This window comes from Melospiza georgiana, chromosome 5, assembly GCF_028018845.1.
Source record: "Melospiza georgiana isolate bMelGeo1 chromosome 5, bMelGeo1.pri, whole genome shotgun sequence".
NCBI lineage: Eukaryota > Metazoa > Chordata > Aves > Passeriformes > Passerellidae > Melospiza > Melospiza georgiana.
This window is the reverse complement of record NC_080434.1, coordinates 36,097,191-36,124,755: the sequence shown is the minus strand read 5'-3', so window position 1 is coordinate 36,124,755 and position 27,565 is coordinate 36,097,191. Positions and strand designations below refer to the sequence as shown.

The 27,565-nt window shown below is 40.5% G+C and overlaps 1 protein-coding gene across 9 annotated transcripts in view; it reads right to left on the bottom strand.

The window, feature by feature from the left end:
• The window catches only part of BLTP1 (bridge-like lipid transfer protein family member 1), an 87,405-nt gene extending 60,762 nt beyond the window's left edge, over window positions 1-26,643 (bottom strand). For all 9 annotated transcript variants that reach the window (XM_058023795.1, XM_058023786.1, XM_058023788.1 and 6 more), the window contains exons 1-17: window positions 26,560-26,643; window positions 18,946-19,075; window positions 16,253-16,369; window positions 14,776-14,854; window positions 14,406-14,470; window positions 11,242-11,428; window positions 10,086-10,167; window positions 9,342-9,535; window positions 6,999-7,078; window positions 6,450-6,600; window positions 4,775-4,931; window positions 3,916-3,994; window positions 3,536-3,627; window positions 2,557-2,674; window positions 1,645-1,800; window positions 1,138-1,235; window positions 35-213 (exon numbers count right to left, since the gene is read on the bottom strand). In XM_058023795.1, the coding sequence (XP_057879778.1) occupies window positions 35-213; window positions 1,138-1,235; window positions 1,645-1,800; window positions 2,557-2,674; window positions 3,536-3,627; window positions 3,916-3,994; window positions 4,775-4,931; window positions 6,450-6,600; window positions 6,999-7,078; window positions 9,342-9,535; window positions 10,086-10,167; window positions 11,242-11,428; window positions 14,406-14,470; window positions 14,776-14,854; window positions 16,253-16,369; window positions 18,946-19,042 (1,931 nt within the window). In that variant the 5' untranslated portion in view covers window positions 19,043-19,075; window positions 26,560-26,643. The remainder of the gene's footprint in view (window positions 1-34; window positions 214-1,137; window positions 1,236-1,644; window positions 1,801-2,556; window positions 2,675-3,535; window positions 3,628-3,915; window positions 3,995-4,774; window positions 4,932-6,449; window positions 6,601-6,998; window positions 7,079-9,341; window positions 9,536-10,085; window positions 10,168-11,241; window positions 11,429-14,405; window positions 14,471-14,775; window positions 14,855-16,252; window positions 16,370-18,945; window positions 19,076-26,559) is intronic.
• Window positions 26,644-27,565: the final 922 nt, after the last annotated feature.

The window sequence follows — 27,565 nt, the reverse complement described above, 5'->3', positions numbered from 1 at the left end:
CACAAATATACATAGGTATCTTAATAAAACTCACTCTTCCTGAGTAATGTTCCTCCACTTGGGTTTGCCTGTTTTCTGACCACTTTGACATTCTGCAGACATACAAGACTCAGGACTTATTTTATTGGGCTGACAATCCTTTACCAGCATAAAAAGGGAATATTTACTAGGATGGCAATCAGGCAGATACAAATGAAGATCAACATCTTCTCCCTAAAAGTCAAACATCAGCAACAGGAGAGTTAATTTACATTCACCTTATGCACAATGCTCAAGCTATCATCATGTTCGTGTGTGCCATCATCTTTATTTTACATAAAGGCATCCTTAGACAAGAAATCTGTTTCCCAGCAAGTTTTAGCACAGTCTCAAGAGCTCTACATCTCTGAATGCTTACAATTCCAATAACTTCCACATCACTAGAGCAATCTATACAACACTGGACAACTTTTCATGATCCCTGTTCTTCTACTGCAGAAATTAAATTACTAAAACAAGCTTACTCCACATCTCAACTAAATCACACTTGAAAAAGAATGAAATCTATAAAACATTGATTTCTTTGCTATCAAATTATACCAAATTAGCAACATCACCATCAACTAGTTTCTTATTTTTAGCAGCAGTAGACAGTTCTATTTTAAGGAAGACAAAAAGTACAGTAATTCAAAGAATTATCTGCATCTGTGAAAAACACTTGGTGATCATTATTTATGTTACAGAACCTCTTAAAAATCTGGAACATGGCTTTTCAAAATGGTTTGGGGGTAGCCAGTAAAGTATTTGATTCTATTTTTGAACACACATTACATTTCCATATTTCATAAATGAAGGGGAACAGAATTCCAGGTGATGAAACACATACAGACACACAATCTAACTACATATAATAAATACGCATACTAAATGTGTATATTTATGCATATATGAAGTGTATGCATGTTGGTATTTTCCAGAAATATTTTCATTTTTGTGCATATATGTGTATATAAACTACAACAGCCTATGATTAAATGCTTCACACAAGCAAACAAAGCATTTACCTCTGGGTTGCTTCAAGAAAAATTCTATGAACTGAAAGTGAAAAAGACTATTTTTATTTCAGGAAAGAGTCTCACATTTACAAGATGTCCTTACCCTTAAGGAGAATCTAGTATTGCATGTGGTTGGAACAAAGTCAGTGAAAGGTAGAGAAAAAACAATGTTCAGGGTTTCTCCACAAGCTGCCAGATAAACTGGGAGGGAAAAGGAAAACCAAACAAATTTGTCAGAATTACTCTCTCTTTTGCTCTTAGACAAAATATCAAACATAAGGTCTTAATTATTAAAATATATTTAAGAACTCATGACAGAATATTACCATTTAACTACACTGTACTTGGAGTCATTAATTACTGTAATCAATTATTCTGAAAGTATTTATTACCCATACCTTGTTGCTTCTAGAAAGACATTGTACTTAGCACAAGGATATTGCAGGAAAACAATAAAAATTACAATAATATCTCAATGCTTTTTTTACCCACCAGGTTTTGGGTGTAATTCTAGTACTTTATCTCTTCATACATTTGTATACAGTGTATTTTGTTGATGAATTTTTGTTACATATGCTACTTCTTCCAAATACAAAATAAGTGATCTCACCATTCTCCTGTTGTTTGGTGGAACAGTCAATCCAGTTGTGCTGATTTGCTGCCCAGATCATTTCAAACTGATGGAACATGACTTTGAAGTTCCACATATATGGAACAAATGAAAAAATATCAGGTGCGCTGTCACTGGACCAGTCTTGGATCAGATCTAGACCCACAGCAAGCAATAAAAGGTGGGTTAGTGGCCAGCAGGTGAGTGATTCCTTAGCATTTGGTGTTGGAAAAGCTGATTTTTGCCCTGAGCACAGCAGCAGGTTACACTGGGCACTGTGGCACTACCCAGACAGTGGCTCTGGCCTCACTCAGGGGATAACTTCATTAGCATGGCACCAAGCCTGCACTAATTAAACCTTCCTCCCAGCAGGGCTAATTAACACCACAGTGATGGGGCTCTATTCTTTCCATTGCTGCAGCTGGAGCTCCCAGCAACAGTTGGGTGGTGCTGTTCCACCTTGCATTGCCTTCCTCCTCACAGCCAGAAGCCTGAGGAGCAAATGACTTTTCCTCATCATCTGTCAGGCATAGGGACACAATCCAAAGCCCAAGTAGTTGAAAATGAGCCAAGCAAAGAGAGATATCAGCAGAAATCAACATCATGGGTGACAAATTAAGCAAATCAGTAGCTGTGATAGGAGTTCTAATAAGAAATAAATTTAGGATCACTTAACTGCAAAACAAATTTATTTAGACATTTATTTAGAAAATTAAGTTATTTGTGCTTCTACTCAAATGTAAGAATACCATGCAGTTCGACATTCTATAGGCATCAGGAATTTTGTCCTCAGAAACTATTTGTTACCTTAAATACATGAAATAAGAGAACCTGACCTTGCACAACTCAGCAAAATTTGAAAACAAATCCCAAAGAATATTTGACATGTAACCTATTTAGCAAAGAGGTTACCTGTAAAGAAGCTCTTCTGAGCAAAGATGAAATGATAGGTTGCTTTATAGACCTCCAGCTCACACTGCCACGTCTGCGGCATGTTCCATATCCGGGGGTAGCTGGCATTGATGTGGAACTGTGGGCAAGAAATGAAAGCATCAGGATTACCTGCAAAGATGACAATGCCTGACCCTGTCTCTCAGCAGTGTTCACACATGTACCCTGCTGAATAATTAAAACTGTTTTCCTGCTGGGATGAACAGAAGGTACTTCCAGTTCCTTAATAATTTAATCTCTGTCCCTCCTTCTGTGTTTGAAGGTCAAGTGTTAGTGTATTCATTTATTTGGAAAGGTATAGATGAGTTTCAGATACATCTGCTGCTGTAGATGTACAAAGCAATTTGAAATGCAAGGTTTTCATCAAGAGCATCACATTTCACACTAGAACAAAAAGAAAATGCCCCAAGAAGAGACTGTTTTTTAACCACTGATACAGAGTTCATATTCATAAAACTCTCAATTGAATAAGATAACTTAAAAACTAACAGGAAGGGTAATCTACACAACTACAACACTGTGAAGTGAAATATTAGGCAAACAAAGGAGTAATAGAGTATGAAATATGTCTCAAGTAGTTCAAGCACACTTGACTGCTTTTAAGTACTTGTGCACACACATCCTCTTGCAGAGCTAGTGAGCATAATCATGAATTAAGGCCAAGACTGTATGGACACATGGCTACACAGTAAATGAGGCAACATTTGTAAATAGGTAATTTATACACCAAGGTAGTGCTTTTTAAGTCACTAAAGCTGACACACATACACAATTGTTTCAGTACATATAAATTCCTTATATATTTAGGTCCTGCAAAACACATTTAAAAAGTCATTTTCCTGCATTAAGAAAGTAAAGACTGCTCCACAGAAAAGCAAATATGTTCTTTATTAAAAATCCCCTAGAGACTGAAGCTTTGTGCTTATTAATGCACACTTACAGCCAGCATTTCTGCTTCCAAGAGAGTCCTGTACTGCATGCTGCTGGTGGCATCCACGTGGAGGAGCTGCCCTTTAATTGTAGGTGAATAGCCTGGCAAACAAAAATCATCAAATTATCCTTTAGACACAAGAGTTAGATCAATATTTAATCAATTTTTAGCAGTGATTTCAGGAGTCCACTACCAAGAAGTACCCTGAGGGATATTTGCTTTAACATCTTGCAGTGAACTGTACAGTGAAGTTTTTTTGTTCCTTTCCTTAGGAATACACATCTCAAAATTACAAAGGAAAAACACTAAAAGACATTGGCACACACAGGAATTAAGATAACTGTTCAAGAAACACAGTAAAAAACAAATCTAGCTTAGCCTTTACTCACCATTTTCACCCACTGTCATGGGAATATTTATTTCCAAATAGGATCCTGCACCAACGTTCACATGTACAGCGTTCGTTTCCTGCATTGCAAGAAAGCAAAACAGTCCAAGTGTGATTTCTAGGTTTATTTATGCCTCTGGCTGCCATTATCCACACCTGGTGTTTAAAGTCCTTGTTGCCTTCAGAAAAACTACTAATGAATTATCAATACATATTGGTACAACGTAATCTACCTTTTTTAGGTTTAACAATAATAAAATACCTTTTTCAGGTTGAATAAATGCTAACTGAAGCCCAGTTAGAGAAACAACATCAAATACTCTGACCCAAGAATTGTAGTGTCAGACATGTACATTAGTCTAATGTTCATGTCTGACACTGCAATTCTAACCCTTTCAGTCCCCCCACAAAGAACACAGCAGGGGTACAATAAAGTGATGCTGTACCCCATGTGGAAAGTAGGAACAACAAGAAAAATCCCAACTCCTACACATACTAGTTCTGTTCCTCCAACGTTCTCCTCATTCAGAAGTATCAGAAGAAATTGATTTTTTTAAATCTATCATGGTGAGCTTCGTCAGAATTTAAGACAGCACAGGACATGAAGCCCCAAGACTGCAGGAGCTGGCATGGTTTAAGATGTACCTTTAAAGCTTAAAACAAACTTAAAATAATGCCACTAATAATACATTTCTATTTGAAAGGTTTGCTCATAATTATAAAAAAGATAAAAATCACCCAGCTTTTAAAACCATAGCTCTGTATTAAACACCTGAGACAAGTAAAACTGTGCTCAACCAAAAAGCACAGTGCAACCATAGCAGACAAAGTTAATTTCTTGATAAAGTTTCACTATTTACCCTGTTCTTGGTGAAAAGCAAATCAATGGTGGCATCTGCAATGATATTCATTCTCAGCTCAAAAGCAAGGATCTGTCTTGATTTCCCAGGCTGAGCAATTTCTGAGACTTTCATAACTTGGTAGTCTGGTGGGAAGAAAAACTTCCACAGGCAATCCCTAGTGCAGAAACAGAAAAAAATACTTTTTTTTTGTTCTCAGAGGAAATACATATGTGTACTTGTGCATCTACTTGGTTCATTTAACTATCTTCCTCTTAGCTCAGTCTTTGGACAACCAGTGGATGTGATAAGGAAGAATGTTGAATATCTTCATCATAGCAGCCTTCCAACTCATTATTGCAATCTCCAAAAGTGTCAATGGCAAGAAGTTAAAACTTATGGTTTTTGTCTGCAGGTTAATTCAGAAGGAAAAAAACCATGTTTTTCTTTTTACTCCTAATCCTTGGTTTATAAAATCTGTTAAAAAGCATAGCAGCAAATCATCTATTTACTCTTCAGTTTGTGCATAAATAGTTGATGTAAGCCCAGAAATAAAGAAAGCACAAAACTTTAGACCTCAGAATGGAAGCCGCATTTCTACAGATTTTTAGCTGAATGTGCCATGAAATACTTGACAGGAAAGGCAGAGTGACAAAGCACAGACAGCAGAGCTTACCTAGGTCTTAATGGGGTGGAATTTCTTCCTGCACCTGGCTGTTGTAGCAGCTTAAAAGCTCCCAAACTTCCAGGATTCATCCACAGCAAGATACAAGAGTGTTCCTAGTGTGTATCTAGGAACTCTATGCACTCTGCACTAAACTGCTTTCTACTGAGCCAGTTAAGATTATAAAAAGCATTCCATTATAGAGCAAGCTTTCTTTGGAGTATTAAAAGTATCATTAATGATTCACTGACCTCATATTTCTAGCAAAAGGTTCTAGAAAGCGACATTTTCTCTAAAATGCACTGTCATATCTAATGACTACTCTTTGGGCTGCCATCCTCACACTCCTGAGAGACAGGAAATCATAACAGTTTCACAGGAGAATTAGTGGAGGCCAAGCACCAGCCTGTAATTAACAGGGGAAAAGAGGGAAAGCACTGATTATGTCACTTTTGCTTAATAGTCCTTCACTCTCTAAACAATCCTATTGTCCTCACCAGAAATGCTCATGTGCAAAGCATCCAGGGCCAAGTGAAGAACAATAGAACTCTAGGCTAATATTTTGTATTAAAATAGCTAGATAATAAATACTTTGGAGATAACATCAAGCAGCTGATTATGCTAAGCAAGGATAAATTATTCCTCCCTCATTATTTTCATAGCCAGATTTCTGCTTCCCTAAGATTTCCTCATCAATATGCAGTTTATTCCCATATTAGCTAACAGGAGCTTGATAAATCTAAAGATCACCAATTAACAAGTTAAACCTTTTACTCAATAAACATTAAAAATACTTTGCTTCCAAGAAGGGAACATAATCTGTTAATTCAATAATGAGAGTAATCCTAACTCTGGAAGGCCAACAACAAACACCAATGAATTTACTCATCTTAAACCATTGTGGCAGGACTCTTCTTTCAGACTTGGTTACCCTAAAACACACAAATTCTGAGCAATCACACAATGGAAACTTGAGCAAGCTTTCTCAGTAATACTGGATATTAAGATGAGAGCTGTAAATCATGGCCATACCTCTGCCTATCAGCCCAAGGTCCATAGTTGAAATCTGTCCCTTTCCCACACACAATGTCCAAACCCCAGCATGGTGGCAGGTCCTGTAATTTGCTGTCTTCATTGCTGGCTTCTCCATCATTACTCTCCTCTGTCTCCTCTGGTACAAGGCCTGCATTACATAAAATATTAAACACATTATTAAAGGAAGCTGCTTCAAATTATAAGAGAAATGTTTTCTTAAGCACAAAACAATTAAAGTGTCCTCATGTCAGTTTTATTTGAGAGCACTACAATATGTAAATATCAAGACAATTCAATGCAGACTTCCAGGGGAAGGCTAAGAAATACAACCAAAAAGGACCCAAAAATGCCACCTATCCTACACCTGTACATACCATTACCAAATGTGCTGTCTTTGCTCAAGGCTCAGGCAATACTTCAAGGGCAGTCAGAACAAAAGCATACTTATTATACTTCTATTGCTCCAAAACATTGCAATAGCTCTCTCAGCATATAGATTTTTCACCTTCAAAAAAATAAACTATCTTTGTATTTAACAGCTTGTACCTGGTTCATCCATATAGTAATAGATATCAACATCATTGGACTGCATTACAACAAAACCTTCACCCATCAGCCTTGGGGGTCTGCAAGGAAAGAGTGAAAAGATGAAGAGTAAAAACCCACATGCCAAGACTGATCTTCATGAACTCAAATGATTTTAAATGCAACATATTAAGCATAATGGATTTGCATAATGATTTGAGAAAAAACCAAACCCTTGATCACATTGTTATTACTATTATAACCATTACATTAAATAACTTAAAAGTTTAGTCAACTCAAGCATGAAGACACCAGGTTCTTCCCCACAAAGGCATTTCTCAGATATCCTAAACCACAAGTAACTACTGAACTTTTACTTTCAGTGTTTCTTCCAGGCAAGAGTTCCTTTCTCCTTGTCCTATATTGTTCTTTCACCTGCTAATTGTTTTCTCACTAAAATAGCCCTCTACACCAAAGGGACAGAACTTTCAGTAATTAGACCATCAGTTAATGAAAGAAAAAAAGAAAAAAGCTGCTCTGCCTCAATAACACTTCCCTCAATATAAAAGGATCTAAATGATAAATCTAAGAGGTGAAATGTTTCTCTAACACTACCACATTGGTTTATTACAATCCCTTTCCCACATTAATTTACATATTAATAATTCTGGTTTTACTGCAGAAGACACTACTCAAGTTTCTCAGCCACTTTCATAAACTGTCATTTCTTGACAAAAAAAGACAGTTCCTATGACTGTGTAAGATAATGACCTGTTAGAGCCCATATTACCACAGCTCATTTTCAAAGGCAGGAAACCTTGGAAAACATGGAAAACAGCAGATGCAGAAATCACATACTGCCACAAACACTTCAAAAGCAACAGAGTAGGAACCTTGAAACTAAGCTTATTTTGAGAGTAACAGCAGCAAATGATCATACTTGAACACAAACTAGATACTGGCAAAAAATTGAGATGATCATTGTAATTTTAAAGTACTCCCTAATATCTATCCTGAACTTTAAGCTTGCTGCCTCCAAACTTCTTCTACTTTGACCTGCTTTCCCCAGCACCATTTTTTTTTTCTTTTCTTCAATTTCAGAGGACTTATTTGCAAAGAGCATTAGAAATGTTGAGATGGATGTTTGTAACACAAAATGTCAGTTTCCAAAGTGAAATGTTGCTGTTTTGGATTGATTCCTCAGTCTGCCACAAATTTATCAAGCCACTTGGCTGTTTTTTATACATACACTGGCTGCAGGAATTTCTGTAAGTTAAAACACCCAGCTTAAATTTTAGCCAAAGCAGTGTAAGAGGGCAGGCTCCAAAGAGTCAAATATTCTCCATTTCCAGTGAATTGGGCAATTTTTTGAATTTGCCCAGTAAATTAGAGCACATTTTGTGCACAGACGCCATCCTTCAGCCATCAGGAGCTACAGGGATGGTAAAAGCATAAAAAGCAAATACTTAGAGGAAGCAAGAAAAGCTAATAGTTTGAGTATCTTAATCCTATTTTGTTTTAATCTTATTTGTTTTCAATATTAGTTGCAGAAATTTCCTTTGTTGTCATGTTGGAAGAGTAAGATTCTGTGCACAGCCACAGAATGTTCTTAGAAAAACATAAAGCCCTGTTACAAACAGCAGTATTTGGCTGATAAAAAGCCAATTAAGGTACAAATGATGTACAGTTTATTTTATTACTTCATGCAAGCACTCAGGCTTGTGTTTGACTTCCTTCAGTCAGTTCAAGCTGCCTAACCCTGCTTAAGCAAAACACACAGAGGTAAAAGGATCAGCAATCTGTCTTGAAAAGATAACATGGTTTCTCCTCTACCACGTATTACACAGCTTTTGCCCTGTTTGGGTTTTTTATTAGCATTTCCTAAACCATGAATCTGCTTTACACAACTCAACACCTTAAACCTTGCATTTCAGCTAGAAATTTAGTGGTGGCAAAGCCTGGGTACAACTCTTGTACCTGAGAGAAGGAAAACAGACCTTGGACAGAGGATGCCACATTCCTGGAAACATTCAAGGCCAGGCTGGATGGGGCTCTGAGCAATCTGATCTGCTGTGGAGGGTTTGAACTAGGTGGCCTTCAAAGAAACCTTTCCAACCCAAACTATTCTATGATTCTATGTTTAATAGAGCAGAAGACACACCAAAAACACAAACCTGGAATAACACAGAAAACCAGCACTTTTCTCCATAAATCAAATTTATTCAAAGATCCAAAACCTTCAGAGTAGTAACAAATAAACACACTGAATAAAATAAACACATTGAAACACATCAAACATTCTTTTCTTTGTGTTCTTAAAATAAATAGGAAAATAATATGGATACAAAAATACCCCAAACTTACTCATCATTTTGAAGACCAACATATCTTGGACTTGGAACCAGCATGACTCGAACATTTTCCAATTTTCCCTTCACAATGTGCATGAACTGATCAAGGTGGCTCGAAGGTGGTTTTGTGGTGTATGTCAAAAAGGCATCATCAAAGTTAATGCAAAGTGTTTGTGGCTGATAATGATTCCCAAATGCCAAGCGACCCTAAATCAAAAAGCAAACCCAGTAACTCACTGGTAATCACTCATCTCTTATACTTACATACCTATTTACAGTGACCTCTTACATTACACTCAAACTCTTACATTTAAGTATTTTTTACCTATAAAAATGCAGTTGAACCAGCCATGTGCAAATGAAGAACATGGACTAAAATCCTGGCCATAATCTGTGCATATCTACAAATATTAGCTTGTATGTTACACTCTGAATTTTTTCTTCTATTAACTCAATAACAGTCTTCCTGATTCTTTAAAACCAACACATCCCATAGTGTACAACACTCACAATTTAATTACTTGTGATAGTCTGGAAATCATTACTAAGACTAAGGCATGAGTATTTCCCAGAATTAGAACATAGCTGTATTTCCACCAGCACCAGCAGGATGTGTGACTGGTCAGAGGAGTGTTGATGATGTAACTTTAACTTTTTTAAAAGCATAAATGCAAAGAAAAACTTTGAACAGAATGTGTAAGAAAAATGAATGGCAAATACTGATAAATAGTTTCCTTGTAAGGGTCTTGACACTCACCGTGCTCACATTGACTTTAATGACTGGAATAAGTGATCTCCATGAAGAAGAGGGGTCTTGAGATTCTGTTTTTACTTTAACACTTACAAAAAAAAAAAAAAAAAGAAAAAAAAAAAGGGGGGTTATTACTTTGCTTTTTCTGCAGAAGGACCAAGCAAATTTTTCTTCTAGAGGTCTTCAGGACACAGATCTTGGGGAACACTCCTTCCCCAGGAGGGTGCAAGATAACTTGCACCAAGCCTGAGAGAACAGCAGGAAGCACATGGAGCTGCACCTTGGTGCTGACATAGCTAAGAAACAAGCATGCCTTGTTTAACTCAGAGCAGTAGTTAAATAAATCTTCCTCAGAGGATCTTGGCCTGTTCTAAATACTCCTGTTGAGGCATGGGATTTTTCATTTCCCAAGACACATCCTCCTCAAAGGCAGAAATCCTTCTTGTGCCTGTCAATAAGGGCTTGAGATAAAAACACAGCAAGGCTGGCTGGGAGGCAGAGCCCTTACTCAAACTCAGGAGTGCCACAGCCTCCTGCAGCTGCCCACTCTGAAATTTAGCAACTGGCCAGCAGCAGTGGCAGGACTCAGTTCTCATTGGATCCTCTCTGCTCCTGACAGTAAATCAGCCTGCTGAGGTCCTGCCCAAACAGAGGCTGATTATTGAACATCTGACTGCACCACACAAGCCAGATAAAACTCCTTATATTTCCACTCCATATTTTCTGGGGTATCCCAAAAAGAGGAATTAACAGAAGACAGTTTGTGTAGCTGTACACAAGACCATAGAGATCCTCACATTTTGCCTATTCAATGTCTTGAGCAGCTGTTACTTCTACTGAGCAAAACCATTATTATTCTGCCAGCATAATCCTCTTCAACACATGCTTCCTCTCCACACTGTATTTCAAATAGATTTTTCAGCCTGTCTCTGATCATTAAACAAGAGTGCTTGGTTTGTTTGGCTGTGTTTTTTAATTATTACTGTTATGAAATCTAAGGAAAGGGAAAAGATTCAGACTGTCAGGCTTGTCAGTGCAATTTCTCTCAGTTGTGCTTCCCTCATTTGGCTTCCAGAGCACACATTAACAAAACATTCCCCAATTAGTTCAGCACTTTGCAGAACAAAGCATCAACAAAACAGCAAAATTAATAATTATTTACCTTTCAAGATTGGTGTGTGTTCTCTGCCTCCCATTCACTTGTGCTCTCTCGTCATCTTTCTTTGCTGGAATTATTGTGGGATCCAAGCCAAACAGCTCTTGAAGTTGTCCATAAAGCTCAGAGCGGTTGTACACGTGAAATTCAAAGTCATTCACCATAATATACAGTCGAGTTTCTGCCTTTGGATCTAACCAAAGAGTAGGAAAACAGCTTCTAATTCTATCTCAACATTCCCTTGGAATATTTACAGTTTCCCAAAAATGCACATTTTGCAAAACCAATCCACACAGTACTGAACAGCTGCTGAAGTACATATTAAAAAGCAGTAAAAAATTCCACAAAATAATTACAGCTTTCTAAGCAAATCAGTAAAACTTGGCAAATAAGACAGCTGCATACAAAATATTAAATCTGAAAGGCATTTCACCCCTAGGTCACTGTCCAAAAATAAATCCAGACAAAAACTGCACAAAATGGTAAATGAAGTTTTTCAGTCTCATGTATAAAAACAAACAAACCTCTCTCTTGATGCATAGAACAGAAGCCTCGGCAAAAATTTCTGCTTTTTAGCACAGATATCACTGAGAGCAACTCAATCTCAAAACACAAATGGTTTTCTAGCCAAGCTCCCTGGTACACCATGCCTGAAGTGGGAAAAAGCTTTCTTTTACAGAGAAATTATTAAGATGAAGAACTAACCAGATCATACTCATTTTGCGCAATCAGTCAACATTCTCACAATTTTAAGATTTCAACTGTTATATCAGCTTGGCTCTCTGATCCTTAAAACCTGTTTTAACATCTGCTGATCATATAGAGAGCTGATTGTGACATACTTTGACATACTTTTGCCTCAGAAAGTGTGACCTAATTATGCAGTTAATGTGAGGGAAAAGCTTGCACCACTTCCCCCTAATTACCCAGTTGAAAGAGTGCCCATTACACATTGACTCAAGAGACCTGAGCTGCTCTAAAAACCTCATCTGGTCTTGCTAAGTCAAACAGACTTCAGGCAGCTAAAGAATCAATGGTTATTACAGCAGTCCCCCAGCTGTAACTCAGGGGGTAGAAACTGAAGGCAGCATTTCCCAAAACACAAGAAACTAAAACACAGAGCAAACATTTGTGGTCAGGGTCAAAAGAAGGAATGCAGATGCCCAAGAGCCAAGGTTTAGAGACATGTACTTGATTAAATGCACCCAATTTGATAAAAAACTCATCTGTCCCTCAAAATCACACATCTCTGCAACACTGCCCCAACTTTTCCCCCATCACACCTCAAGTACCAGAAATTCCCATATAATTATAAAAATATATATACATAGAAAGTAAGTTCCCAGAGCCCATTGACATCACAGGTTTCTTGAAGAGGAGACTGAAAAGTTAATGAGCCAGCTTCAGTTCCTTCCTGTTTTCAGAAAAGCACCACCAAATCCATTTGTTGCCAACCTTAACTTGCATCAATAAGTCAGGCAAAGAATGAGATGGACAAAGATTGGGACACACAATTGCTCACCCAGGAGATCTGAGCAGCATCAAGAAGACAAATAAATGTAATTTTTCAATTCCTGGATGCAAGCATTAGACTTGATTTACTAAATGAAATCATATGTACTAATTCATTTATTTAAAGGGGATTTAAAGAGACATGTATCTCTTTTTCCTAACAACAAAATAAGGTTTGACCTCCACACATCAATTTGGTTTGCTAAAACACTTTTGGAAAAGAAGCAAAAAGGGGTAAGGAAAAAGAGACAAAGCAAATCTGAATGTTATGATACTAAATTATTCAAAGCAGCATTTATGTAGGCTATGTACAAGTAACTACCAGATTGTTTCACAATGTGAAAATTGCTAATGGGCTGCGGCACCTGAGCCAAGTCATTGGGGTGTGCCCTATCTACAACACAATCCTCCAGCTTTTGTTCCTAAACCACTTCTATTTCCCAAGTATACACAAAACCTCAAGAGTATTTTAGTCATGTCACTTTTTTTGTCAGACCTGGACACCTCTCACTTCTGTGGTTATTTGGATTATTTGTCCACTAATCACCTGGCCTTAAATGCCAGCAGCAAACATTAAAGCCAAGCAAAAATGCCACCATAGAGGACAGGCAACCATCTCCACTGCATTAAATTCAACTCATTTTTCATTCTCTGAGCCACCAGAGAAATAGGTTTTAACTAGCAGATGAAGACAATCCTATGAAAACCCATTGGACAGTAACAGGCTTGGCAAAATCTAATTAACTCAGACTAGGGTCCACTTGTTCAATGACTTTTTTACTGTACAGTGAATTTGAACTGTGCCCTACTCAGCACTGCTGCCACTGCTGAGCTCTACTGACACAGCAACAGCTCCATGAGCCTGCTGACAACTCTGAGAGGCTTCACACCAGCAGAAGCCACTTCCAAAGGTGAGGTGGGGAAAAAAACCCTGTAAAGTTCAATGACCCTCCCAATTAGTGTACTCAGCTGCAGATAGCTGACATTTCCAGACCTCCTTGAATAAGCAATAGGGCTGAGATGGCTCCAAAAAGTCAAGAGAAGCAGGACCTGAGTCTCATCCAACAAGATTCTAATCCTATAAATGATTAAGCACACAGCCCTAGGCTACTTATGCTTTCTCTCTGTTTTCTGCAGATAGAATTAATCTCTTGCATCTGTGTTAATTATCCATTTTCAGTCAGAGATAAGGAAGAAAAGTGAATTTTTTTATACTTCCTCCCTTCTGTAGCCACAGATGTCATCTAGACACAGGCTTGTCAAATACTAAAGGACATCCCCTACCATAACACTTTAGCTAAAATACTGAAAGCACAACACTCACTGAAACTCAAACTAAAATCACTTGCAGAACATGAGACATCTCTATTCATCACAGTTATCAACTCCAATACAGAGACAATTATGCTTGGACTGCAGCTAATGAAGGCCACTATTAAGATTAATGGTTTGTGTCAGGAAGGGTTCATGTCCTCGATAATGAATCCTGTATTTATTGCATCTACTCTGCAACAGTGAACAAATCCATACCTTCTGAGCATCACAGTACTTCAGGTACATATTAACAAAGCAATTGCATGCCTATGATTGTGCAAAGGAAGTGTGTTTCTGTAGGCTATCTGTAAATTTCAACTTTGAAAGCTTTTTGGGAAACCTACCATGCTGCTTCTGCTTAGGATTGTACATCTTCCACCAGCGAAAAATGATAAATCCATCTTGAATTCTAAACCAAACAAATTGGAATAAAACAGAAGTTAAGAGAGCAACTTCACACTCCAAAGTGGTTTATTTGACAAATCTAAGATGGTAGGACAACAACCATCTTATCCAGCACTCACTTCCAAATGATAAGGCTAAGGCAGCAAATGAGCTCCCAAGTCTGTAGGAGTGTTAAATACTAGCACCAAAAGAAACAGTCCAACACTTACAAATACACTGCTCATTTGGAAAGCTACACTTTCATTTGTGCTATTTAGACCTGTATTTAAAACACTTATTTAGAAGGAGGATTCCTTTGGAAATCTGTACCTGATGGACATGTCCTCTGTGATGAAATAGATTTCACGCACCATGATTTTTCCAGACAGCACAGAAAATGAAAAGGAACCTAATCATAGAAAAAAAAAAAAAAAAAAAGCTTATTACCCTAAAGCTGTTGATTTTGTGAACAGACAGAATACAGCATTCCATGACCTGAAATGGGTTAACTGGGTATCTTGAGTTCCTTTTCTGAAGGCAAGTCAGAGATTCAGAATACAAGAGACGAAGCACACAACTAAGGGATGCTGGTTTTGGCAGCACCCAACAAAACAACCAAGCCCCTGAGGTACATGAGTCACTCAGAAACATCCAGGTGCCATGCAAGTCTCTAAAGAATTAGAAAAGCTGTTTTGAACATTTGGAGTTTCAGGACATTATGTGCAAGACCATAATCAGAGGAACAAAGATTCCTGATGGACTGTTTTTAAAAATTTTAAATGGCTGTAAGGAGTTTGGTCCAATTATTACAACAAATTATGTTTGCAGCAAGAAGGATTAATAAGTATGAAAAGACCAGCAGGTAATGAAACAGCCCAGATTTCTGCTAAGGCTTTTCACCTCACTCACAGAAAGTACACCATAATTAAAAAAAAAAAAAAAAAAAAAAAACCAAACACCACCAAAATAAACATTAAACGACTGAAACCAAGCAGTAAATGGTGGGAATTAACATTATGTTCTACTTGCTGATGAGGTTCATAAAGAATACCACATATGGCCAGCCATGTCAGCTGTCCTTACTTAATGGCAATTTCACAGAGTAATTTTTATTAAAAGCCTACAGATCAAGTGCAGCAGCCAGTAAATATTTCATCTATTTCGCTCTTCCAAAAAGCTGGATTTGAATGTGGTGTGGAATTCAGTTCTTAGGTTCTTGAGGATATCACCAACTGAATTGCAAGGGTGTCTGTGGCAGGCCAAGTGTGAGTGGGATTTTTTGGTTTGAAGTTTTCACTACATTCATGAGGTATAGTTGCAGAAAAAGTCCAGAACTGAAGTCATTGCTATTCTGTGAAGCAGACAGAGGAAGGCAGAGGAGCAAAGGAAAGAAAATTAAAAGTGTGATCAGTGAGGTTGTGGGCTACAGCCCTCTGTGACTCAGCACCAGATATTTTTGTAAGTGGGTGAGTGCCCAAGTGATTTGTACTGACCTGTTTTACTGAAAAAAAGTTTAAAATATTTTAATAAAAAGTTAATGGATTTTGATGCAAAATGTTCTAGCCAGTATCAATTCTACATATCATAGTCCCAGTATGGATTTACCTGTGATTAGTTGTTCTGACAGCTTATTTAGAATGCAAAGGCAGTGCTAGAACAGGGACTTAATGCTTGAGTCTCTGCTTTGAATCCACTGAATGTTTTCAAATCACTAATGAAGGAACACTTGAAGGAAAACTTGAGTTTACTTCAAGATTTTAGCAAACTGGAGCAGACAAAGAGTGGCATGACATGAATCATAACTTACCAATATGGATGTAGCCATGTTTATATAATCTGTTAAGAACCAAGGTCAGAATGAGTCCAATGTTCCGGGAATTATAGTAAGTTAGGTAGATAATCCATCCACAGGACAATATTGTTGCTGTTGAAAGATTACAATGAATTAAAGCATTTTTTTAAGTACACTGACCCAGATAAAAACCTTACCTATTAGGACTATGAGGCTTAGCAGTGTTCTTCCTGCTCTCCAAAACAATTGAAACTGATGGGGCAGTTTATTGGATGTTTTCAGAGAGATGGTGTGAGACGGGTGTGAAGAGATGGAGGGGGAAAGGGGAAGTCCAGAAAAATATAGATTCTTCACTGCTCTTCCATTCCCCAATATACCAAAAACTGCCCTTCCAGAGGACCTGCAGATGGCATCAATTATTTCATACACCACTTACCATTCTAACAAGTCAGATTTTATAGATTGAATTGTAATATGCATTGTCCAACATGGACATTTATTTCAGAACACCCTAAAAAACCTCAACACCAAAGTCATGCTACATACCTTCCCTACTCTTCTCCAAACTGTGAGCTGTAACTTAAATTTCTAGTCTTTGATATATTATCACAGGAAACATTATCATATACAAAACCATTTCCTACAACACTGCCTCCTGAGAGAAATGCACCAGCCCTTGGGTTAGCAGAAATACCTCAACAGTTCAAGCATGGAATTTGATAGGGAAAAAAAGGAAATAGCAATCCAATGAGAAACAAGTTTATTTTTAAAAAAAATAGGTCTGCTAGTCCCCAAAGTCATTTTTACTTGAGTTGATTAAGAGCTAGTAACCTATTTCTAATTACAAGGGTTCTCTAAGCTTCCAGAAGGACAAACCCAAAAGGAATGGCACTGCCAAGGAATGGACTAGTCCTAATTCACCTTACTGATAATTACCATTCTGTTTCACCCAAAGCAGAGTAGGGAAAACACCTGAACTTTGTAACAGAATTTTTTATTTATGCTAAAAATGGATTTTTTTGGTGAAAAATATAAAGTGCAGAAACACATAGGAACCTTAACTTTGAAGAGAGCTCAGATAATTACTGAAAAAAACTATTTACAAAACCTATCTATCTGTTCTTCCACTCTTGCTTTATTTTATTCTAAATGGATCCAGTGTGACCAAAACTCAAGCAAACCAAGTCTGTGTGGGTGATCACACAGGAAAGAGCAGGGAAGGTGGAATCTACATCCCAGGAAAGAAATTGCAGCTGGCACTGAGGGCAGGCACACTCCAAGGACAGTGCTCACCTCCCTCACGTTCAGGTGAGTAAGCTCCTCCCTGCTGGTGCTCTCTGGGGAGGGAGAGAGGTGGGATGACTCACACTCTGAGGGTCCACAGAGTTTAATTTGGGATTAAAGTTCAACTTGGCACTGCTGGATGGCTGCAGTCAAGAAGGTGCCCTCTCAAGGTGAAACACACTGAGAAAAATTGGGAAACCAGCGCTCTTTCCAGTTCTGATCCATTGCCTTCAGCACTAGACTCACCTCTGCCACAAACTGTAGCCTTTCCCTTCAGCAAATCCCATAAACTTCATTAATTTCATAATTATATTCTTGATTTTTAAAGCCTCTGCACTAAAACCAGGTTTTGGAAATTGCATTTCAGAAGTTTTACTGCATGTGATTTTTAGAAATGATTCCAGAAGTGAGCAATGGCTCTTTGAGGAGCATGTTCATTTCTGGAATTCATCACCTTTTACTGAGAGCAGTAGTTAGCTGTTTCAGCACTCAGGAGAGGCAAACACTGATATCTTTTTATGCTCCCTTATAGCAGGATGCCATAGGTCAGCAGATAAAAGCAAAGGAGGGAAGGCTGGTTGAAATTGCCTTAATAAACATCATTCCAATGTGTTTCTATCCCAGCCTTATAACAGGAAGCAATGCAAAGCTTTTGAAGACAAAATTTTCACATCTATTTGCATCTGTTCCACATTTTACCATGAGCTACTACCAGTGACTTCCCCTATTTCCATCTTGACTATACTGAGAACTCTATGTTGAATACAAACTTTCCATTCCAACATTCTAGAAGTTAAACATAAACAGTAAGCACCCTCAAATAATTTACCTATGTCCTTTATTTCATATGGCCTACAGAAAAATAATTCCAGTATGTCAATAGCCAATAGACTTGAACTTGTCAGAAGTGAAAGTGAAAAAATCAAGTTGTTGATCCTGTGTTGCCCCTCACTCCAAGTCCAAGAGTCAAGGCTGGAAAGCAGGCATTATCTAATTACCTACCTTTGGAAAAGTCTGAATTCATTGCACACTTTCAGTATTCTTACATGCACCTGAGTACAACTTCATATTTACTTGGCTGTCCTTGAGCCACTTGTTTATAGATGAATAAAAATGCCTACACCAATATAAGCAATAGCACTAGTGCTAAAGAAAAACTAAATCAGCATACCTAAATCAGGCATGTTTACAAACCTAGCTCATAACTGACTGAATGACAGCTTGGCTTAAAGGCTCATTGCGGCCCACAACTTAGTCAGGAAGCTGTGTCATTAAACACAATAGTCCTTAAATCACTTTCCAAATTACACCAGATGAAATGGCAGGTAGGCACATACTGGAAGTTATTGAGGCTGACTTTCATGCTAATCCTTTGTTGTGGTACCACAGAATAAATTTAACCAAGACAGAAGAGTTAACCTTACCTACTAACAGCCACACCACGTTGGAGTCATGTTCTGTCAGGAAATCTTCCAGCTGTGTGATACTTGGGACAAAACTGTCATTTTTTCTTTGATCCATTGCTACACTGTTTTTGCACCAGCACCTATAGAACTGAAAGAACAAGAAAAAGATTGCAAAACCAAAATAAATAACAAGCACAGTACAGTTTGGAATAAATGGAATATGTAACATCTTAAGTGATCCCCAGCAGTGTGTTTCACACAAATATATATGTACTTGTTTTATTCCTTCAATAACAACTTCATGATTCTCAGGTACCTCCTCTTCTACTCCAGAGCTCCAGAAACACTTTCACTCATCTCTGCTGGAACAGTTTCCTGGCACAAGACTGCCCCAAACAAACTACATACCAACAAAACACCAAAATATGCCCTCCAAATTTAGTACCCTGGATGCCCTGTACAGCATACAAAAGCAAATAAATGTCTAAAACTACTGTGGCACAGCAGTAAGTCAAAAGGCAACTGAACATACAAGTAAAAATGAGGCTGTATTAAGCTCACTAACATGCAAAACTGTAACATGAGACTAAACCCCTGCCCTTGCAGAAAGAAAGGCCAAAGGAGACACTTCCAGGAGTTACAGAAAATTCCCAAAACCTCCTGATCTGCTGTGTCCATAATTCTCTTTAAGGATGGGTTTGCATCATTCTGTTAAAACTGACTGTCTGGTTGATCTGTCATAGAGAACAGAAAACCAGTCCTTTGGATCTTACACCTTACATCTTTGATTTCTTCAAATCACCCAAAAATCACCTTGCAACTGGGTTTATATTAATTAAATGTGATTAGCAGGGAGTTGCTCAGCTCAGCAACATCTGTAATTACACAGCAGTATTTTTGTGGCATTGGTTTCATTTGCAGTCTTCTCCTTTGGATGTTATATGTCACATCTTCTTATAGAAAAAGAAGCATTGATTCTACTTCTTTTTGGTTTTTTTTATTTTCTAACACCTTCCAGCTCCTGGCAGCCTGTCCTCCTGACAGTATTCACCCTCAAAAAATATAAGTAGACCTTATTCCCTTTTGTTATGAAGTCTTGATGGGTTTCTCCATCAAGGGCTGTAGGACATAAAACTAATATTGATGAGTCCTTAATTTTTCAGCCTAACAGCTTTGAATAATTAGTATTTGCAAATGTTAGCAGCAAATGTAGCAATTCATCTGTTTTTACCCTTTAATACTCAAACTACTCTTATCATTTTAACTGGAAGAAGTTGGGGGGGAAACTGCCTTTAATGCACTTGTTTCTCCTGCTGTACCTGAACCAACAGCCTGTGTTTAGAACAACTATAGCAGTACAGTCCCAAGAATAAGGGTTAATCATTTGTTCATTACCCCTTCTGCAAGAAGACACAGAATGGGGAGGAAATAGCATCAAAGCAGCAAACAATAAAAAAAAGAAACAACAAAGAAACACAATGAACCAACACCAGTTTCCAGCAGGGATGATAAAAAAGCTACCAACTTACTGCCCTATAAGGAGGAGGAATAAGAGGAATAAACATCACACAAATGCACACAGACTAAGAAAGGAGCCATTGTTTCAGAAGGGGCCTCAGAAGAGCAAATGAAATCACATAATGGCACTGTGATTTGCTTTAAGACATCCACAGTACTCTGATAAAAAAGCCACATGTCAGTTTGTAGATGGAGCAGATGATGCCTCTGCAGGCAGCCTCCAGAGCCTTTAACCCCTGAATCACAGGGTAAAGAGAAAAAGCCAAATCAACACTTGCAGCATAAAAGGATGCAAGGACATGACCTCTCCCTTTCTCACCTAAGGACAACAGTGTCACTCTGTTGTGACCCAGATCACCATGGAAATGTTGTCAGTAGGTAAGGACTGTCTACCTATTGCCTCAACCACCAATATTTAATCTCATCAGGGAAGCAAGAAATTATCACCCAAAATGACATTATACTGAAACATGACTAAAAATCATTAAATAGGACAGTGGCAAGACAACCTGGAGACTGAAACTATTGAATCTTGATACTTAGCTACTTAAATAAAGACAGTGTTCATCTCTTTTTTTTTTTTTTTTTTGTCATCACTATCCATAACCATAAACTGGACAGACATACTTTCAATTATTTTCTGGGATGTATTTCCTACCTGCATGCAAATAAATGCAGGAATCCCCCATCACTCAGCATGTGTCAATACAACATATTTGAGCTTCAAAGAGGATCCTTTAACACCCCAGCCCTCTGATTTGGGTTTTTTTCTTTCATTAGGGCAGTCTCTGCCCTTGATCAAGTTCCTGGAGGGAGGATGCTGGCAATAAAAGTGTAAGCACCCCAAGTCAGCCAGTAGCAAAACCTACACTGGATGTGAGCTCTCAACACACCTCTCAGAGCAATCAGGTGTTTAATCCATTTAGGATTATTAATTACTATAGTAAAAAGCACAGACTTAAGGAGTGCACAGTGCTCATAACATCCCTGTGCATTTATAAGGTCCAGGGGATGAAGGGGCAGGATCTGCACCATCAGGATAACTTATGGTAACTTAGAACTGACACAATTTTCCTCTCAGGATAACTTAGAGGAAGAAATGCCATCTTTTCACAACACGTATTTGCTACTTAGAGTAACCAGCATTCCTTTGCACCTCCCAGCCCCTATACACTGTAACCATTGGTTTAAACCCTGGGCCTTGCAGCCTGGGCCATACACTGTAACCACAGCTGGGAGTCCTGCAGCCTCTCACTGCCCACACCCTGCTGCACTCACATTTACTCCTGTGTGCAAACTCAGCTCTGCCATCAGAGCAAACTGCTGCACTCCCCAGGAACAGTGATCCATAGGCTGCTGAGGCTGGAATGCTCTGTCATGCTGCCTACTGAACTCTCTGAAGCCAACCCTACAAGGAACTGCCCTTGGAATGACAAGACCCGAGGGCGTGAAGCTGACTCTTGCCAACCATGCAAATACACAAAAGAAAAGGTAACAAAGAGGAACAGAAACCCAGAAGTTCACATTTGTTTCTCTGCATTTATTTAGCATCTTTTCTCAAGGTCTGTGCTGTTCTGTGATGAACAGCTCAGTCGGCATGCTGAAATATAGTCTGAGACCATGATAAGTGTTTGGATTTATTTGCCTTCCCCCTTGCCTTATTGTTTAAACACATTTTCACTATTCATTATGTCACTTGTGCCTCTCATTTACCACACACCACGTTAACAGCTACAAAATGTATTAGCTCTCTCCTGGGAAGAGGACAGAATAAAAGAAATATTCTGTGGCACTGAGGTGACAGAACACCGATACTCATATTTTATCTTCACAGCAGTCCTTTGGGGCATCATGTAGTTGTCTCTCTCCAAATGAGTATCTGAAGCAAGGAGAGATAAAGGCCAAATCCCTCATTTATGATGCCCAAACTGAAATACCAGAGGACTGCTTTTCAGGTTGTGCACGTTTGGAGCACTCAGCAGGCTCAAGGCAGGCACTGGACTGCCTTAAAGATATGAGGGCTTGATTTTACTGTGAAGCTGCACCTCATGGTCAGCCAGGCTGTCTTTATAGCAAAAATATATACTTAACAGACTTTAAAAAGTGAATTTTAATTACTTGTGTCACACATAATCCATTCTCCACAGCACTGAAAAGAGGCAAGGGAAGTTATAATCCTGAGGGGATGCACTTCATTTTCAGCCTGCTCCCTGTGTTACAAGTCCAAACCAATTTTCACCGCAAATATTCCATCCCTAAAATGCCAAATACTCAAAAGCAGCTGCTCCTAATCTTTATAAACTCATCCCAATCACATCAGATAAGTAAACTCATTTTAACCTCAGCCTGGCAAATTAACTCAACACCAAGAACAAACCTCTGCTTGAGCTAAGTCATGAAATATTTACAGGAGGCATGCATATATGCAAGGGCTAGCAGGAGAGAAACCAGACATTCAGTGACCAGAGTGCAGCCACTTGGTAGGAACAGCTGCACCCACCTGGAAAAGGTCTGTCCTGCACCTACAGCTGAGCAAAAAGGCAACAAATGTTTTACTCAGTGCCTGGGAACATTAGGGTGATGCAGGTCTTGAGCTAGGCAAGAAGAGGAGAAAGAACAAGAAATGTCTCTTTACCACATCCTTTGTAAAGTCATTTTCTTGGCATGTCAGAGAGAGACAGCTGAATAAAAGGGGTATCTAGAAGTGGGGGAAAAACTGCCATTTTATATTGAGAAGAAATACTTTTATATGGTCATGAAGTGGGTAGGGAAATAAAGGACATGCCAATTCTGTTATTACTGCTGGAATTCTCAGGGGGAATAAACCAGGAGTTTAAATTTGCCAGACATATCCTTCAGATCTACACAAAATCAAGTGCTTATCAAATACATGTTAATTGGTGTTATTAGAGGTTAGCTGCCATTCCAAGGATACTCCCAACTTCCACAGCAATTACTAATCAGTGGAGTTCCAATTACACCCAAAGTGACACATTAAATCCCCCTGGTGTCAATAAATGCATGTAGATGACATGCCTGGATGCCTCATCTCAAACAAGAAGCCATACCTAAGGCAGCTCTTTAAAGGAAAGAAAAGGTATTTTTGGCATTACCCACTCCATCACTGCCTTTCAAAGGGTCTCCAGCACATCTGCTGTGAAATGAGAGGTTTAGATAAGTACATGATAACATAAAGGAGGCTCATAAACACGGACACAGTTCTCCTCTCAGGATATTCTCACACTGTCAGCACCCAGAGGCACATTAAACACTTCTCACAAAACAAAAAGCTGCCAACCTTGGCACCCATCCCAAAACTCTCCAGCTAGGTCAAACACTTCAAACCGATCCCAGCACAGCTTAGGAAACTCGGCTGCTCTTCAGTCAGCAAGCAAAGGAAAGAGGAAGGAAGAAAAGGAGAGTTGCTCTCAAAAAAAACCAAAAACACCCACAAAACGGACAAAAAACTAAGTGAAGGGACAGCACCCACAGAGCAATTCTGCCACAGGGCAAATTGCATTGCTCTCATACCTGGTACCCAAAAGAAATGAGCTCTGAGCTTTTTTTAAGAAAACAGCAAACAATCAGGTCTACTTCCCTCCCTGCCCGTGCCTGAAGTCCCACTAGCGGTAAACCGTAAACAAAATAAACTAGAGCTTTAATTATGCTAATGAAATCCTGCTACAGCCCCAGCAGAAGCAGCTTCGCTGAAAGCAGAGCCCAGCAGAGCCACACCTGGTCGAGCCGGTGTGTGGACAGCCTTAGCCAAACACAATTTGCACTACAGTAGCTCAGCAAATAACAGGTCTACTTCAAAATTCATTAAATCAAAATAAAGCATACTCAAAGGAACGGTAAGATACAAGATAAAAATCATTCTCACAATAGCCTGCCCAATGAAGTTGAGTTTCACAGCACAAGTGGTAGCTTTTATTTTTCTATTTTTAATAGTAAATGACATGAGTTTTCCCAGGAAAGAGATCAAAGACAAACTCACGCTAACACACAGTACTGCCACTGCTAGCCTAGGAATACCTGCTTGAATTGGGATGATTTTTCATTTAACTGTTTAAAATTAAAAATATACTTCTTAACCTTGCCTCCCAGACTTCTTCAGGGGAGCTGGCTCTTTTCCTGCTTACATTGCCAAGCTTTGATGCTGCAGAGGAAAAAAAAAAAGGACAAAACAAAAAAAAAAAGAAACCCCAAAACCCACAAACAGAAGAACCTACAGGCTTACAGCAGTAGAAATAAATAAGAATTTCCCTCATGTACACTCCTCAACTTAGAGGGAAAAATAAAAATATTGCCTTTGGGGCCTTTGTGGTTGGTTTTAACAAGGCAATAACTTTTTTCTCCCTTTTTCAATTTGAGTACAGCACTGTACCTTTGAAATACTCTATGAAACTAAGCCATCTACTCCACACCTATGAATTCTTCCAAAAGCATACTTCCTCTAAATTTCTCTTTTGATACATCACCACAATTTGGAGAAAGAGGAAGTCTTTGCCATAAATCACACCAAGAGTCAGTCTTGTAGCTACATGCAGCATCATCCTTAAGGGAACTGCCTGTATCTTCACCCCAGCCTGGAGTCCCCACAAAGATTTGGGTGCAGCAACAAGTGCTAGAATAAGTTATGCGAGGAGATAAGCAGCGACAGGAGAAGCTACTACACGTCACAGGAACATGTGAGAACTCTGCTCACTGCTAAGCAAAAGCATTAACTAACCTCTTGCCTATTTCCCCCAGGATGAAATGGTGCAAAAGAGCAATCGCCAAACAGCAGCTGATGCACATTTCACATGCCAAAGCTCCCTAACAGCATTCCCAAAAGGGTGAGTGACTTCAGCACGCCACAAACAAGGCTAAGATCCCCTTAAATGTGTCCATACCTCCAGACAACGAGCCCAGACGATCCACGAGGAGCAAAAGCTACTCATGATCACTGCCAGAATGTGCAAATTCCGGCCATGGCCCTAAACAAACATCCCCGATCGTCCATTCGGAGCCAACTGCCTAAGCGGACAATCAATACTGGTTTTATCAATGGCTGTTTGAGTAACCTATTAACACACTTTAACAAACAAGAGGAATACTCCCTCCTCCCCCTCCAGTTTTTCTTCTCAGTTTCAAAATGTCTGGCCCCACTGTTTAGCTGCTCACTGCACATAAAAAGCAGGGGAGGGAAACCCTGCACGGCTGCAATAAAAAGAACAAGCCAGAAAAGCAGAATTACTGGATTAAGTGACACAACAGAAGAACTCACATGGCAACAACTGTGGCCTTTTGTATATTAAACCTGAGAAAGTTACACATCGCAGCAAACTGTCAATTTGGGAAGTTTTCACAAAGTTGAGCGAAGGCTGCTGTGGAGATGGATCTTAGGATGGGAAACCAGAGCAAAAAGAGCTTGTGATTGGGATATTTGCTACATGACTACCTCCAAAACACACCTCCCCCGTATCAGTGTTATATTATGTATTATATCTGTTATGCACACGTTACATTGGTAACTGTATCGGGTTTTTTATTGATAACGCAAAGTGCAAGCACCTTATCATAACGTCGTTACGTATCATCACCACTACAGCTTCAGACACACCAAAAAGCAGGTGCACGTCGTGTTAAATCACCGTGCGTGTGCTAAACCCTCTCAGGACCAGAGGCACCGGCAGACATCGCCTTCCACCGCCCAGGGACCAGCACAGGGAAACTTCCCTCGCAGGCCAGACACAACCGGAGGCTGTGAGCTCCCGCCCCCGGCCTTACAGCCGTTCAGCACGGCGTTACCGCCCGCCAAAGGGGAAACACCGAATTCCCGACACCGGAGGGGCTTCTCCCGGCATCGCTCCCCCGCGGGGCGGCCGGCACCACGGCGGGACCGGCCCCCGGGGTCACCACACGGCCCTGCGAGACGGAAGGACAGGCACCCGGGCCTCCTCCCGTCCCGGCCCGGCGGAGCCCCGCGCCGAACCGCGGCTCCTCCCGGCGCGGGGGCGGCTGCGTGTTCCCGGCAGGCCCACGGCGAGCGGCGGGGCCGAGCCCTGCGCGCCGGGCCCATCCCGGTGGGGAGCGGAGCGCAGCCCGGTCCCGGCTCCCCCCCGCACTTACGCCATCGCCCTCCGCGGCTTCTCCCCCGCGGACCCGGAACCGGCGGCGGCGGCGGCAGCCGGGGCCCTCCCGCACCTCACGGCGAAGGCGCGGCCCCGCCCACGGCGCCGCCGCAGCCAACCGAGAGGCGCCGCCGGCCCGCGCGGCCAATGGCGGGGCCGTCCGCCCCCCGCGGGGGCGGGACCGAGGCGCCGCTCCGCCAATGGCGAGGGGCGGTGCCGCCCCGTGTGTGTGTGCGGGGAGCCGCGCCCGCCCATCCGCGGCGCGCGCAGGCGCGGGCACAGCTGGAGCCGCCAGATGTGCGCGGGGGCCGCGGGCGTGGCCGGGGCCGGTACCTTGCGGGGCTGGCGGGCACACGGCTCCCGAATTGGAGTGTCGCCGATGGATCCTGCCCCCGGCGCGGTTGGGTGCCCGTTATGTCGGGAGAAGGGGTGGTGCCCGCCCGGCAGCGGCTGGCGGAGCGAGCGCCTGCGCGCCCGCGGCACCTGCCGCTCGCCCGTGTCCGCGCAGCGCCTAACTGCGAGGCACCGGAGGCGTTTGTTGGCCGAGCCGCCCGGTAACGGGCTGTTCGTTTTCCCGCCCGTTAATTGTGCCCTCCGAAGCAGGTGAAGAAAGCTGGCCCCCGAAACCAGATAAAAAGTGAATTTTCAGGGTTTTTTGAACACATGTGGCCGTGACTTGACTGCCAGGTGTAGCCAAATAGGATAAGTAAACACATTTCTTCAGCATCGCCCAGACATGATAAAACATACAGAATTCTTTAAAATCACTCAGGCGTGCATCCTCCAGCCTTCAGTAGCATGGTAGGGAAAACCAAAACATGACTCTGTGTGTGGTGTTCATGTACCTTCTTCCATTAATTCCTTGCACACTGTCAACACCGGTGCTGAACTCTATGGTCCCTCAATGCCCCCGAGGTTTCCAGAAGCTGCACCACGCCATGTCTCCTGAGGGATACCCATCCTTGGGCACCTGGATCCTGGCTGTTGTACCCCCTGGTACCGGT